At 42.4% G+C, this 16,929-nt stretch overlaps 1 protein-coding gene across 1 annotated transcript in view; it reads right to left on the minus strand.

Moving 5' to 3' along the window:
* FREM2 (FRAS1 related extracellular matrix 2) overlaps positions 1 to 16,929 on the minus strand; it is a gene marked incomplete at its 5' end in the record, with an annotated part of 139,680 nt that overhangs the window by 52,491 nt on the left and 70,260 nt on the right. Inside the window, 2 exons of the mRNA XM_080929574.1 lie at positions 6,142 to 6,393; positions 8,679 to 8,804. Of these exons, the coding sequence (XP_080785700.1) occupies positions 6,142 to 6,393; positions 8,679 to 8,804 (378 nt within the window). The remainder of the gene's footprint in view (positions 1 to 6,141; positions 6,394 to 8,678; positions 8,805 to 16,929) is intronic.

Here is a 16,929-nt window from a genome sequence, read left to right on the forward strand (position 1 = left end):
AAGAACTTGCAACTTTTTAATTTACTAATAAAGTTTAAAATATAGATGAACACAAAGGCCTTTGTTTGGCATTGTACTATCTAGCAATGTACTTCAGCTGTGAGTTCAGACAAGTTTCAGTTTGTACCAAAGGGAAGTTCTTAATTGCAACAGTTGCTGAGGTGAACGTGTGTATTACACTTGGTAGAAACAGTTTCCGGCAGTCTGTCTTATGAACCTTATACACTCACTGTCAGTAACATTTCTGGTGCACAAAATCACCCTGTGCCGCCCTCCTCTTCCTTCTGACTCCCACTGGCCCCATGATTTGAAATGCCATCTTTGCACACCTGACTCACAGGATTCCTCAGTGTCTGACTTGGCTTTGTACCAATTCTATTCAATTGCACAGTTCTTGCTATGTGTCAGAGCTGGAGAGAGAGCTCAGTGCTAGAATGTTTCCGATGCTTTGTCAAAGGACCCAGGTTCCATCCCAGCAACATACAGTAGCTCAGAACTGTCCATGAAAATCAAGTTCCATGGGGCCTGATACCCTCTCTGTCCAGGCTTGTATGTGATACACAGATATACATTCAGGCAAAACACCCATGCTAATAGTAAAAAAATAAATTAAATTAAAAAATAATGAGAATTTCTCATCTCACCTTTTTCAATCTGCTTCTCTTAAATTCCTATCATAAGACTTTGAACCTTGCACAAACTTTCTGGATGTAAACATTTTAAATTCCTTTCTTCTCTCCTTCCAATATGGGGGGTGGCTAGTTATCCCAGGGTTTGCTGTAGATTAACGTTCTCCTTTCCACTGCCCTCTAATTAGTAACCCACAAACCCTACTGATCCTTTTACAACTTGTTCACAAACTTCCCCATGCTCTCTGACCAAAAATCCAGACCATACATTCATTCGAAGCGGCTGAAGGCACATCGAGCCGTTTTCTCAGACGTGCTGCCCACAGAGTTCCCCTTCCTCTGATGGCTCAGATTTTAAAGCCCTTTCTTACAGATCATGTCACCAAATTTCCACAAGCTGTAGGCTGAGACACCCCAGTGATGCCATGCTTCAAGAGAGGAAAACAAGCTGGGGAGGAAGATGGCTTACAGGCCAAGCTCCACTGAGCAGACAGGAGCAAATGTGTATGCAGATCCCAGGGCATTGACCCTTTTTAAAAAATACTTTACTTGGAGGAATTTTATACTTAAGTATTGTATTTACATCATCTTTACCCCTCCCTTTTTCCTTTTACCTCTTTCTAGAACTGCCACCCTAGACTATCTGTCAAATCTATCACTTTGTCTCTAATTATTATTGTTACATATAGCTGTATAATATATATGTGCATATGTATATATGTGTATATATAATATATATGCACATATATGATATATATGCACATATGTATATATATGTAATATATGCTCATATAATATATACATGCTTATGTATATATAAATGTAGCCAGCTGTATAATATATGCACATATGTATGTCTATAATATACATGTACATATGTATATATAATATATACACATATTATATATATGTAATATATGCACATATATAATATGTATGTGCATATGCATATCTAAATGTAGCCAGCTGTATAATATATATGCACATATGTGTGTCTATAATATATATAATATATTTGCACGTTTGTACATAATATATATGCACATATGTATATATAATATATGCACATAATGTATATGTAAATGTAGTGGCTGGGTCCATTTATTGTTACTAGTATGTAGCTGTGTCTATGGCTGATGCAGGGATTGGATAACCTATCAGGCACTCGTCCCTAGAGAAGCCAGAACCTCTGTCTCTAAACTGCCATCATTGCCTGAGGCTCTTCACCCAGACCTTTCTCAAACCATGACCTCCCGGCTAGCTGGACTCCTCGGCACTCCATAACTCATTCCTCTCCTTAGCTGTGACGTCAAATCACAATTAGCTTTGTTCACCTAAATTCTTTCATCTTTTAAGGTTTCAGGAGTTCCAGCTTACAAAGGCCCTGTGCGTTTGATCAAAGCCTGCTTTCTTGTTCTCCTTTTCTATTGTTTCAGATCTCATTGCCAGGTCAAGGCCTGGGTGTCCATTACAAGTGATACAACCTTCATAGTGAGTCCCCACTGCAGTTTTAGACTTTTCTAAATGGTCAGGCAGCTCAGTGATTCTTTTATTTTATTCTATATGTAGCATCTTTTCCACGGAGAAGGAAACCTCGCTCCTGCTGTGTCCGGTCCCTTTGGCTTTCACTGATTCTTGGTACCATTAACAGTGTGATTATTATCACAATGGATACAACTCAAGGAAATTCTGAGCAACTACAGACTCATTCCCCCACACCTCATTCTTCATTTTAAAGTAGGATTTTAAATTAGGCATATTTAATGCAGAATATATTTGTCAAGTTACTGCTTTAATTGAATCTGGTCCTTTCTTACATGAACCGTTTGGCATCCCTTAGCAGAATCTCACTCTAATATAAATAACTGAATTTAAGATTAGGAAAAATGGGGAAAAAAGGAGACAAGCTGGTCTTTCATCTTTGTACAAATGCAAACATGTTCACTCACATGGTGTCCAGTGCGCCTGCTTTTGATATGGCTTTTGAGGCTGTAAGGCATCGGATGCCTGTGAACTGAGATCCACATACCACAGAGCTCATCCTGCAGCTGGCCACTGGCTCCTACCTTCTGTGTGGCCTGGTAGCTCTTCCAGTATGGTCAAAGAAGACAGCAACGTTAGCGAAGCCCCCGTGTGGGTTGTCACACAAAGACAGACCATGGGTTCAGCTCCAACATCCCTTCATTTACTCTGAAGGCTGACAATACAGTTAGTGGAGTGTCCCTAGTGTTGAACCAATAGTTCTTGTAAGGGACCAGTACAGTCATCCTTAACTGTAACTTGGGGAAGGACGAACACGGAGGATGCTGGTGGGGATGTCTGCCTATTCTAAAGGCAGACCCATCAACAATGTGCAGTGCACCAGTTCTTCAGCTGTTACTTAGCAGCACAACACAGACTAGAGCTGTATCTGTGTGGCCTACGCTATGTTCCTGTAGCTAACCACCATCAACATGTCCGTAATGCTGGTGACAGGTACCAGTGAACAGTCTCAGTATTTGCCTGTCTTCATTATTTCTGTCTCCCATTCGGTAAACACAAAACACTGTTTTACAATGTCAGAGGGACAGTCTTGTTTTAGAAGATTCTGAGTCCCCTGAGTTATAAAATTACAAGGACCTAACTTCCTCATTAAGAAACAGTTAGCAAATGAATGCCTCGCTCGCTGTGCCCATTTCTACAGACACGGGCACAGCAATGTGGCATTTTGCTCTTTTTGTTTGCTTGTCTGTATGTCTTCAAAACCTGCCATGCCGTGCGTGAGGTATATCTCACCTGCCCGTGACTTGCCGCGTCTTCCTCTTGTTTTGGCATAGAATTGGGAGCCCCGCAGTGACCTGTTTAAAGTATTTTCCTTCATATCAAACAGTATCTATGCGTGTTTTTGTGTTTCTAAGGTAAGGTTCTATATGGCAGAAGACAGCATGAAGTCAAGAACTGTTTAGCAAAGAGCAAACATCCATTAGTGGATGGAAACTAACCGATCTCGAGGCTCTATGTGCAGGTCTCTAAGTGCTGAACATCAATGTGATCAGTCTTAAGAAGGGGAGACATTGGATGAATCATAGCAGTGTTGAAATATCAGATCTCTTGAATACCGTTTGGGGAAGTGCCTGCTACGGGACATCATCATTTGAGATTCTCTGCAACCTATCAAGTAACTTGTTTAACAGGCTGTGAGTTCTTGCTGAGCTGACTACCACATAGACATCTGAAGTTGAACCCAGGAGTGAGAATGAAGCCTGGTACATTGTGTTCTATCAATTTTTTTTTTTTAAATAAGAGTCAAGTTAGAGGTTAAGAGCACTGACTGTTAGCTCTTCTAGGGGTCCTGAGTTCACTTCCCTTGTTACACATGGTGGCTCACAACCATCTGTAATATGATCTGCTGCCCTTTTCTTGTGTGTCTTTAGACAGCTACAGTGTACCCGTATAAATAAAAGTTAATAAAAATGTAAAAACAATAGAAAATAAATAAATAAAAGCCAGGGATAATTTGTGTAGGTCAAAGGAATTTCACGACAGTTTCTCAAGATTGAAATTAAGCACTCAGCTAGAAACTGGGCTTGTCATCATAAAGGTGTTACTAAGACCCACAAAGAAAATCAAAGGCCAGTCTGAATTAGGATGATAATGCAGAAATGGAAGGAATAAGACAGGTAGAGAAAGCAGACTAGCAAATCAATCCGACTGAAGTTTCAGAGCCATTAATAGAAAGACCAGTGCTCACCAGTAACTCCAGAACCTCAGACCCTAACCCCTGATCACCAAGGCTCACGAAATAAATATTCTGCAAACTACTCTACGATAGGACTCCATCAATTGCTCTTCCACCTCACGCCAAGAAGGTGTTTCCCACGAGAGGTGCATGCCTCTGCAGGCTAATGCCACTTCCTGTGTGACTAGCTCTATAAATACCAGCCAGTCACCTCACACATCAGCAATTCTATCTTCATGGAACAGAGGGAAGAATATCACTCTTGGTTCTTGTTAAGACTTAACTTAATAGTAACTTAATATGTGAATTCCCCGTACACATTTATCCCTCCCATGTACATGTCATAGAGGTTCATACCAAAAGAATTTTGCAAGCAATAGCAACAGAAACTAAAGTAGTTAGATTTTCCATTTTAAAACCAAACCCTGCTCCATCTAAACCATTGTCAACAGCACAAGAAAAAGCTCTCCGGATGGTAGATGGGAATTTAATGCAAGTTCTTAAGTTTATTCTGGACAGTTAAAAAATTGACTTTCTAAGAGTGATTCAATTTTGAAATAAAATTGCTTGATTTAAATATACTTAATGCAGTTAAGATGCATTTTGATTTTGCAAAATATCTAAGTTCAGTTCCTGGTGCCTGCACGGGCTGCTCATTTCTGCTTATATGCGCCTGTAACTGCAGCTCCAGGGGAACTCGACCACACTTCTTGCCTCCTTGGGGACCTGTGATTAGGTGCTCTCTCACAGGTATAATTTTAAAAATTAAAATAAGTAAATATAGAACTTTTTATTATGTGAAACACTTATTGGAAGAACTTTTTTTTTTTTTTTTTTTTTTAATGCAAGGTGATAGCTAAAGAAAGGAGAATTTCCTTTTATGGTCTCTTGTCGAAAGTCACTACTGAATTTAGGATCAGTGCTTTTAAACCTTTCCAGCAAGAAAAAGGCATTGCTGTAGCTCAGTAGCTCACAGGACTGTTAGAGGAGAGAACAAAGACTTCACAGAGGGACTGTGGGACACCTGACCGGCTTCATCCCACGCTTTCTTCTTCACCTTAATTATCAGAGACCTTTCCGGACAGATTGCTTTCAGTTTCCTGAGTTTTAGAGATTACTTGGGCTTTCTGACTCTTGTGCAGCCTCCCCACCACAGCAAGGCTCATCCTTCCCCTTGATCTGCCATGAGGAAAATGGGAAGAAGACAGAAAATTGTCCATGGGAGACGAGGGCAGTGCTGTCCCTTTGTGCCCTTCGATTGTATCACAAGATCATTTGCAACCACTCCCCTCCCGGCGCTCTCTCCCACCACAGGAAAGCGTGAAGCGCCCCCCCCCCCCCCGCATTGCTTCATGGTAACCTGGTTTCCCTGGGGAAGAGCAGTTTCTATGTCAGCTCCCCTGTCTTGAGACTTAACTTTCCATATATTTGTTACCACCGAGTGATGATTCCTTTAACACCCTTCCTTATGGGTTTCTGTGAGAAATAGATTTAAGAACTTGGATTAAAGTTAGATTAAAAAAAGAAGAAATCAATGAACCTTATCAAAGGGACGATTCTTTACCATGGAAATTGACTGTAACCACTCACTGGTAAGGTGACTTCCAGTCACTAGAAAACATTACACCAGAAAGGGCACTGATTGATGTAGCCAGTGAGTGATGAACCCTAGGCACTATAAAATCCAGCAGAGAATCAACAAGCACCCCCTATTCTAGTTGATTTCCATTTTTTCCCCTGTATAGATAGTCATGCCTGGCGTTGCCGTTCCAAGTAAGATGAAGCAGAACTCACCATCATCCTTGTCTGTGAGGATGGTCACATTGGCTCCCGGAAACTTGTCGCCGATCCTCCCACCCATGGGCATGCTCAGAAGGACCTGGAAAGTCTCCTCCTCTTCGTACAAGGAGTCATCAATCACCAGCACACGGCACACTTTCTCATACTCGTCTTTGTCAAAGCGGATCACGCTACTGTGGTCCTCAGGTCTAGAGATATAGTCGGAGTAAGACAGCACGGATGTCCGCACAGTGCTGGTTGCTGTCCCTAGGGCCAAAGAACCCAGAAAACTTCAGTTTCTTTTTTCTTTTTAAAGATTCTTTTTAAAGATTCATTTATTTATTTTATGTATATGAGTACACTGTTGCTGTCTTCAGACACACCAGAAGAGGGCATCAGATACCATTACTGATGGTTGCAAGCCACCATGTGGTTGTTGGAAACTGAACTCAGGACCTTTGAAAGATCAGCTACTGCTCTTAACCTCTGAGCCATCTCTCCAGCCCAAGACTTCAGTTTCTAAAACCTATTGTTTTCATATTCAGCATTTAACTGTTGCAATTGTATATAGCCATACCCAGAACTGCAGGGGCAACTACAGAGCATCCTTACAGCACAGGTGACCTTCAGAATAACTAGAGTATTCTTCCAGCACAGGTCTCCTTCAGAATAACTACAGAGCATCCTTACAGTACAGGTCTCCTTCAGAATAACTACAGAGCATCCTTACAGCACAGGTGACCTTCAGAATAACTACAGAGCATCCTTACAGTACAGGTCTCCTTCAGAATAACTACAGAGCATCCTTACAGCACAGGTGACCTTCAGAATAACTAGAGTATTCTTCCAGCACAGGTCTCCTTCAGAATAACTACAGAGCATCCTTATAGCACAGGTGACCTTCAGAATAACTACAGAGCATCCTTCCAGCACAGGTCTCCTTAGAATCACAACTACGGAGTACCTTTGCAACACAGCTCACCCTCAGAATGACAACTATAGAGTATCCTTAGAGCACAGGTCACCTTCAGAATGACCTCACACACTGCAGATATTGGCTTTCCAGAATTTTCTCCTACCACTCCTCTAACAAGCTTTCAGATCAACACCACAGGAAAAGATAGCATCTCTCACTATTCAGATGTATCCCATGTCTAGGCCAAGGGCACTTGCTTTCTGTCTTGCCTCAGTCCTTCTGTCTGTCTGCTGGGTTTTGGGCTTTTGGGGAAGTGAGGAGTTGAAGGTAAATGCAAGGGTTCTGGCATCCGGGTGCAAGGCTGAGACTGAGTCTTTTATGAATCATTCTTTTGTCCAGCTTTTCAGATCACAGATACATTAATGGGAATTTTTTTTGTCCAGCTTTTCAGATCACAGATACATTAATGGGAATTTTTTTTTTGTCCAGCTTTTCAGATCACAGATACATTAATGGGAAATTTTTTTCTTTTCTTTTCTAATGTTTTTTTCCGCTAGAAAATGATTCGGTGTGATAATCACTTTTGTATCTTAACCTTAAATTTATCTTATGCAAATTTACCTTCCATAGGATGCTCACATTTAAGCAAAATAGTACTTTGACATTTGTTTGCAATAATTATTAATGAGTTCTACCTTTTGAAAAATACTCATTTACTGGTCTTTAAAGTTGAGGGCACTTTTAAAACTGAGTTCAGTGCTTATGAAAACCTTGAAAAACTTCAAGATGATAGTTAAATCTGTGACACTCTCCAGAGTTCACCGAATGGCAGACGATGTACCAGTTATCCTGGTCATACTGATTATGTCAGGATTACATGCTCAGAGATCTGTGGCTCACTAATGGACATTTGCATTTGCCTCACATTCTTACTTAACCATTAACAGACACTTTCTTATATTCTTCAGAAAGGCATGCTCAGAAAAATGTGGATCCACTTCCAATACATAATAACTTGTATATAATTTCTTGATCTATTTCCAATTGATAATGCTGTGTCCCTAATTCATTGCCGACGTGGTCTTCTGTTTGACAAAGTTTTACAGTCACATATAAAAGTTACAAAAATATCAATTTTGGTTTTTGATTCAACCTGACTCTTTTTCTGCTTATGAGCTCATAGAACGGGATACCTGGTCTTTTTCCTGATATGTAACAGGGGAAGACTCTTAGGACACTGCTATGACCAGTCAAACCAGCATTAAATTAGTGTGTCCTCCTCAAATATATATTACTTTGTCCCTTTTTTTTCTCTTTTTGTTGTGATACGGATCAAATGCACAGCCTTTGGCACTGTAGGGAAGCCACTGAGCTGCACAGGAAGGCTGTCACATGTTGAGACAGCCCAGGCAGTCTGAGAATGCTAGCAGGCTGCATTACAGACCAGACCCCACTTAGGAACAATGGCTCCGGCGAGCCTCGGTTCCCTGTACCCTTAAATTGGACTGAGTGACCAACAGTCCGGGGAAGAAGCAGCAGCTTCCTGCCAAACGGACTCACAAAGATTCTTAAAGGATTTTCCAGCGTCTGTGAAATGTCTGGGCACGCTGACTGGCGGTCACTTCACTTGGCTCACCTTGCTGCGTGTGGCAGATCACCATCAGCTCCCTGCTGATGTCTCCACTCCTCCTGATGGGGATGAACAGCTCGCCCACATCTTCTTCAACCGAGTATTCCGACTGGGGAATGAACACAGTCGACTCTAAAGAGAACACACAATCGCAGTTACTATCATCTGTTCTCTTCGATTCTTCTTTTTTTGGTCTGAATTCTTATCTCAGAAACTTAACATCCCATGAATCTAGTAGGTTTTTTTTCTTCCTTTAGAATGACAGTGTCAGGGAGGAGTGGAGAAGGGAAGGAACGGGCAAAACTCAGCATAGCTTCTGCCTCCAGTCATCTTTCTTCTCAGTGAATAGGCTGCACAGTTCTTTCCTCTCAGTAAAGGTGCCATCTTCCCTGGGAGAACCTGAGAGGTGGAAATGCCCTACTTTGCAGGACCTCAGTTTCATAGGGTTGAGCCTGGCTTCTGAGCGGTCAGGATTGGAACTCGGATCCTGTGATAGCTACTCTATCCAAAGGACTTCCTTTTGGATGATTTGAGATAAAAAATGTAACAATATCATGTTCAACTGTTGTCAGACAACAGTTCCTTTAGCGTTCCCAAGTGTCTTTATCAGCTAGAACAACACCTCTATAGTGTTTTTTCTTCCTTAGCAGGATAGCAATTACTTGTGACATAAAAGCTATGTTTATATGACATTATAAGTCTCAATGATTCTTTTTGTTAAACTTAGATAAAAGGTACATTAAATAATACAAATGGCATAATTAATCTGTTAAAAATAAATCTACTTTATAAAACTTTCACAATTATTTAATTCAATGGTTTGACATTACAAACCCAAAACAGATTCTGGTATTCCTCGAGGAAGTCTTACCATCCACACAGAAAACGCTTCCTGGTTATCTTTGAACAGTAAGCACAATTCTTCTAGAACAGTGCACACAGTTAGGATGCACAGCCCACCCTGCCCTGTGGCTGAGGGCATAAAAGATGAGGCCCCCACAGAGGGTTCCCTGATGCTGAGGTTCTGGGTGGGTCAGCCAAATGGAAGAGCCTGCAGGAAGGAGCTTCTGGGATAAGAACCAGAAATGGCTCAGTGGTTAAGAAAATTTGCTGTTCTTGCAAAGGAACTGGGGTTTAGCTCTGAACACCTATATATGGTGGTTCATAGCTTCCTGTAATTCCAGATCCAGAGGATCTGATACCTCACCTCCATAAGCATCTGTACACATGCATGCACGTATGAAAAGACATAGGTGCACATACATGAACACTGAAAGGCAATGAGTTACGGAGCTCATTTTCCCAGCAACTCTCATACATCCAGAGGTACATGAGAGTATATATCTCTTCTCCCTAAAAGTGGTGCAGGTACTGGCCCTCACTGTCCTGAGGGCACTTCATGTGCCCGGGTTTACATGCCTTGACCTTTGACCTCTGTAAAGCAATCAAGAGATGAAGTGCCTTTCAAATGATGGATTTTTTCAGTGTCCTTTGTTTTCGTCCAAGACCTTTTCTGGTATATTAATTTTTAGAATACTTTCATCTTATAATGAATTTATTCATTGATTAAACGCTGAGTTCAACTTGCCAGGCACTGCAATAGACTCTGCTGGTGCAGAAGTATCTTATGGGGTTTTCTTTCTACTAGGAGATGAAAGATAGGAAGATCATGATTAAATACACAAGAAGGTACATATGATAGGGTGTGTGTGTGTGTGTGTGTGTGTGTGTGTGTGTGTGTGTAGAAAGAAAATCAAGGGTCTGTGGATGAGGATGCTCAGTAGTGCACAATACTCAGGAAGATCACAGAAAGGTGTTCTTGTAAAGTTGAGCTGAGTTATGCAGGCAGCCATGAGCCATCGAAGTGAAGCGCAGAGAATTTCAGACAAAGGATCAGGAGTGCAAAGAGTCTAAGAGCAGACTGAGGATGGCGGAGGAGCAGGCAGAGTAGTGTCTCCAGAGCACAGTGGGCGAGGAGGCCAACATGAGCTGGGGGAGGGGATGGGAGTGCAGGCCACATAGCTCCCTTCAGCTGCTGGGAAGACTTTCATTTTCAGTGAGTAGGAGGTGGAGATAAAGAAATCTACCCAATAAGGGGACGAGAAAAATCAAACATTATAGCTCATTAGAGCAATGAAACCAGCCACTGTTACCTTTCTTGTTTTCCTTTTCTACAGTGCTCGATCCGTGTCTTGGGATTTCTATTGCTGTGATAATGGCCCGAAGCTCCTCAGGCAGGAAAGAACGTATCTCAGTGTACAAGTCTCAGGTCACACTCCATCACTGAGGGAAGTCACTACAGGCAACGACTAAAGCAGAGGCCATGGAGGAGTGTCGCTTACTGGCTTACACCCGTGGCTTGCTCAGTCTGCCTTGTTACACAGCCCAGGACCACATGACCAGGATTGGTACCACCCACAATTGGACTAGGATCTCCCACTTCTATCATAAGTCAAACAGTGTACCCCAGGCTTGCCCAGATTTGATGGCGATATTTCCTTAGATGTAGTTCCCTTTTCCCAAATGACTGACTTGTGTTAACAAAATACTAACCAGAATAGCTGACCAGCAATTCGTGTACAGCTCTTTACTTGTGTTTAGATGGAATTGAAATCAGGCAAAGGAGTAATGATGGGAAAGAGGAAAGGTTCAGGTGTGTCCTGATGGAAGGCTGAAGTGTGGGGAAGTAACTAAGAAGGAGGAAATCCTATGCACATGTGGGGTTTTCAGGTGCAGAATTAGAATTAGGGAAGCTGTTTGCTCAGGTCCTGACCATTTTGGGTTTCTGCCATAGTTGAGCTTCCTGGTTACTATAGAGAGTGGACCGCAGCTTTGAACATTTGTCTAGTCCTGCTTGCCCATTCACTATCTCCAGGGGGATTCATCAAAGAGCATTAGACATGGGTGTCAATGCTGTACTCTGATGTGTTTCATGAATGTAGGTCTCAGCGGCTGCCTGATAGAAATGAAGTTAGAGGGTCTGAAAAAGAGCCCCTGGTTTTAAGACTTAGCAACGATGCAGGGAGGAGATCTCAGACAAGAAGGACCGGAAGAAACAAGAGTCGACACAATGTGGACTGAAACAGATGCTTCACAAAGACTCCCAGGAGTTTTCTGAAGAAGCGCTATGTGAGGGAGCTTGGAGAACCCAAGACAACTCAAACACGTAGCCTCGGTCAGTCTTTTCCAGATGAAGATGCTCTTTGGAAAAGTGGGGAACACTATATGGAGATTCCTAGATTCCCAAATTGGGGAAACCTGGAGTGACATTTGAATATGCTAAACCTGAGACTGGAAAAGTCGAAGTGGCCTTTGGGTGTATGCTCTTAGATTTCAGTGGAGAGGACAGACTAGGAAAACACAGGTGAGGAGATGTGCTATCAGTCAGAGGATGCTCACACCTGGAGGGACGCTAGTTGAAGAATGGACCAGAGGGTAAAAAGACTGGAGGCCGAGAAGGGCCAGGATGCATCATGTGCATTCAGAAAAAGAAAGGAAGCCACTGTTCCAAACATTGCTGAGGAATCCAGTAAGTGGAGAACTGAGACCAGACTCTAGGGGAAGATGCTAGAATTTGCTTATCCTCACCAGCACTTCGTACAGAGTCCAAGGTGGCAACCTGAAGGAGCGGTTCCCACAGGAGGGGGCGTGGCCCTCCGCAGTCCTGCTCTAGAGAGGATCCAAGTGGCAACTTGAAAAAACATCTTTGCAGAATGATTTTTTTTTAAAGACAAGTTTTCAGCATGGTAAGAACTGTAGCTACAATTATCAAGTATGATTTTACCAAATACAAAATTTTAGCATAAGATCATCCTGGTTTCAGGGAGTGTGAAAATATCCAGCGAATCCCATGAACTCGTGGGCAACAGTTTGGTGGGTTCACAGGCCACATCCTCTGTGGTCTTTATATGAAAATGTTACCAAAAGCTCTCGCCACATGCAAATGCTTCTGTCCTCTGAATTCATATGTTGAGGGCGATGGTGGAGGAGATGCATCTTTGAGAGGAAGGTCATGAGTGATGCGGCTCCACACAGGATTGGGCTTTGACGTTTGTTAAAAGCAAAGCCCTGCCAGCTCTTCCCCCCTGCAGGCCAGGGCAGCTGGGTGATACGCCCAGGAAGCAAAACTCTGAAAGCCAAGGAGCCTCCTCATCGAGAGCCTAGTGCACTAGCCCCAGTGTACTTGTTTTGTTCTAGCATTGCTGGAAATTGGCACCCAGGTCTCAAACATACTAAGCAAGCTCTCTCCTGCCAGTCCTGTACCTTGAGCTCAGATTCTTCCACAACCGTGAGCAGCAGATAGATATTGTTATCTGTTTTATGAAAGTCACCCAATCTGTGATATTTTGTTACACAAGCTGGAGCTGATTAAGCCAGGGTTAAAAATCTCACATAGCCTTCCTTCTACGCTGCAATCTGCCCTGGCGGGTTTGTTTTCAAATCTGTCCTGAGGGCAGTTGAGCATTCAGGGTTTTAATTAAGCAGTTCCTCTTGGATTTGAACCTGGAGGGGGCTGAAGGTTTGGTTCTTTCTGTACCCGTGACCCATACACATTGGATTATACAAGTCAGGACTGCTCCCTCAGTGCTGTGGGCGTGAACCATGAGTGAGAAGGCTGGGTGTCCGGACTATGGCCCTAGACCTGGAATTCACTCCTACATTTCATCTGACAGAGGGTAAATACTTCAGATTTTCTAACTCTAAAGGGATATCAGAAAGACAATGAATGATTTCTACGGTTGCCATTTAGGCTAACACGGTTTTTCAACTTCGTGTTGCATATGCAGTAGAAACGTATGCACAGGCTGGCTCACGGAATCTGTTTCTTAAGCGTGAAATGTTTAAGAACACCTTTCTTGCATCAGCCTTGGAACCCCCGCAGCCTTGCTATTTTCATGCTATTCTAAGTACTCCTCGTGTGCTGACTGGCTTTATCTTTGCCATAACTTCTGAGGTTAGAACTTTTGTGATTGGTATTTTAGCCGTCAGGATACAGCACACACAGAGGTGAAGGGGGAGGTGCTGACAATACCTGTGAACTCAGACAAGCCACGTCAGTCATGTTCACAACCAGCATGGCTGGCTAGCGTTCTCCCCGAGACACTGATAACACAGAGCAAAGCTCAGGGAAAGAAGGCTAGAAGAAAGCCAGTGGTTCTCAACCCATGGGCTGTGACTCATTTGAAGTCAAACAACCCTCTCACAGGGTTCATATCAGATATCCTGCGATCGGAATTTACACGATCGGAACAGCTGCGCAGTGAAAACAATTTTATGGTTGGGGTCACCACAACATGAAGAGCTATGTTAAAGGGCCGTGGCATTAGGAAGGTTGAGAGCTACGGACGTAGAGGATTCCTTTAAAGTTGAAAATGTCCTATACGTTTCCTTTTAGGTAACATGCCTCACATACATTAGTATAGACAGAGAACATACAGGCATGCATCACAAGAGTGCTCGTGTGAAATCCAGCTCACTCAACAGTCCCTGCAGAGGAAGAAATTGGGGGCTACATTGTGGGATTAGTGCATTCTCAAGAAGTGAAGAGAAGCCAGTAGGGAAAAAGCAACTGCAGGGTCGTGTTCTTAAACCCTAGAACGATCCCTCAGCATGGGAGGGTTATACATGACAGAAAGATTGACACTCACTACTGCTTGCTAGTTTTGAGAAACAAGTAGGAAGGCTAGAGTCCCCGTAGCTTCTCATGCCTTGCCTCTCTGTTCAACTCTTGTGACCAACCATACTGAACCCTTTCTGGCTGAATTATTTTCCCATTTCAGGAAACGCAAATGCTTTTTACTCTGAAAGATAAACCTGGATAGAGTGAACACACCCTCCATGCATCAACATGACTATACAACACACTCAGTCCTCTGCCTTATAACTGCAGGCTTTATTCCTAGGTTTTGAGTATGCTACGAGTTCAGGGTGGAAAGTGACTTTGTAGCCACAGTTGAGAGATAATGTCCATCCTGTCCTTTCTTTCCATGACACTGTGCAGATGAAAGAACTTACTGAGACCATGACAGGGAAAATTATCTTCTACAAATCTGTCATAATAGAGGAAGAGAACTTGGGGCTCAGATGAAAGCACTGGGTGTTCCCCGCCTCGAGAGAATCCGGCGTGTTTGAAAACAACCCAGAAGCCATGCCGGTAGTCGTCCGGCCACTGCGTTGCCGTTAGACTGGCCAACAAGTGTACTCACACGGAAATGTCTGAACGCTGCTGTTGTTTGAACTTTGATATTTCTCTTACACTTTGGTATTATTTTCTAAAGTGAGCCAAGTTAATGAGGACCATTATTAAAGGGAGTCTGGGAAAGAAGCAAATAAAAAGAGTGAGCCTAGCTCACAATGCGACGTGATCCGAGATCATATCAGGATATTAGGTCTCGGTAGTCACTATTGGTTTTAGACCTGTATGGATGTTTTATCGAAGCATATGTGCATGTACTGCATGCATGAAGGGGCATACATGTAGGTACCACATGCATGAAGGGGTGTACGTGTAGGAACTGCATGCATGAAGGATCATACGTGTATGTACCGCATGCATGAAGGAGCCTATGGGGGCCAGAAACAGGATCTGGAGTTACAAACTGTAGTGAGCCAGCATGTGGGTGCTGGGACTTGAATCAAGAGCAGTAAGCACTGTAACTGCTGAGCCAGCTCTCTAGACATGCTTCTTTTTTTTTTTTTTACAATATTAAGCAGTGACTGAATTTGATCCTATCAAAAACATTTACAGACATCAAATAAATGACCTACTTGCTCATGATTATATTACCAGGAAAACATCCAAACAACCCGGTCAGTACAAGTTTATAGGCATTTCAGGTGCAACAAGCAAAATAATTATATAAAAATGGGGTTTTCATTTTTTCTATGTGTTTATACTCTTATATTTGAGGTTGTGTTCTCCTAGTATATATCCAGAAAATTCATTTTATTATGAATAGAGACTATGAAGTAGAAAAAGAATAAAACTTATTTTTAAAATGTTTTTAATATTTTAATATCTTAATTTTTAAATTAGTATTCAATAGGACTTATTTTTTAAAATTACATATTTTCCTTTAACAGAAACAAAAGTGTTTACTGCCAGTTAAGTTCTGTATGTTTCTAAGAGTAAGAAACAGTACTATTGTTTGAGATACAGGATCTAATAGATAGAAACCTAAGAATCATTGTCCTGCAAACTTCTCAGAACTTGCTCAGAGCTGTTCAGAGCAGCAGTGCTTTTGCAAAGAACTTGGGTTCCCTTCCCAGCACAGCCACGAGTAACCACGTTCCAGATCTGACACCCTCTTCTGGCTTTCTCGGGCACTGCATGGATGTGACGCACATACACTCATGCAAGCAAAACACCCATATATAAAACGTAAGTAAATGAATCTCTGATAAAATTTAAGTGAGCTAGCTATCCATTCTACAGCTCACAGCATGCAGCACTCTCTGTTATTAGCTGATGGGACGTGGTCACGAGATCACAGGACTCATTTTAAGGTTGCCAGGTACCTGAGCTGTTTTATCGCAACCCCAGCATTTAGCAGAATTCCCGGCACCTACGGCGGATGCTTAGTTAACCTTTGACCACACAGGTACATAATACGAGGACTAAAGTGTTCTTGTTTTCTTTTGTAGAACATCAGGGTCTGCTCTCGATGTTAATACAGTCAAGGTTTTAAACTGAAAGCTAGGAATCTCTCTGCGGGTGTGACCTGCATGCACAGCTTGTAGCACTGCTGCATTTGTAAAAAGCATGCTGACTGCGACATGTGATGTCACCTTCTTTCTAGTAGCACGAAATGCTGAAATCCGATAACTCGAGAGGGAGGGAGAAAATACACGTAACACATTTCCACCTTAATACTTTCACTTCTTAAACATTGGTTCTAATACCCATTGTCTGGGGCATTGAGTGGAGTGGAAATAAATTTCTTGAGTCTCAGAGAGCTCACTGACTGATTAAAAAACATCACAAAATTAGAATCTAAGGTTTGGAAGGAGAAAAAGTTGCCAAGCTCCCGATGCTTTGCATGGCTCACAGAAGGCACCCAGCAGAAGGGTGGGTTGGTATTATGAATACGATGTCACCCTGCCTGTAGAATACTTCAGGGTCTTCAGGGGAGAACATAAGACAAGGGGTATTGATCTTAAATTCCCTTCTCAGGTTTCCTTGTCTTCTGGAAATAAACAGGGGTGATTTGTTATTGCAGTCCAGGCCAGGAATGATGGTTTGCTCAGTGGAAGACAG

The sequence above is a fragment of the Micromys minutus genome, assembly GCF_963924665.1.
Source record: "Micromys minutus genome assembly, chromosome: 15".
NCBI classification, from domain to species: domain Eukaryota; kingdom Metazoa; phylum Chordata; class Mammalia; order Rodentia; family Muridae; genus Micromys; species Micromys minutus.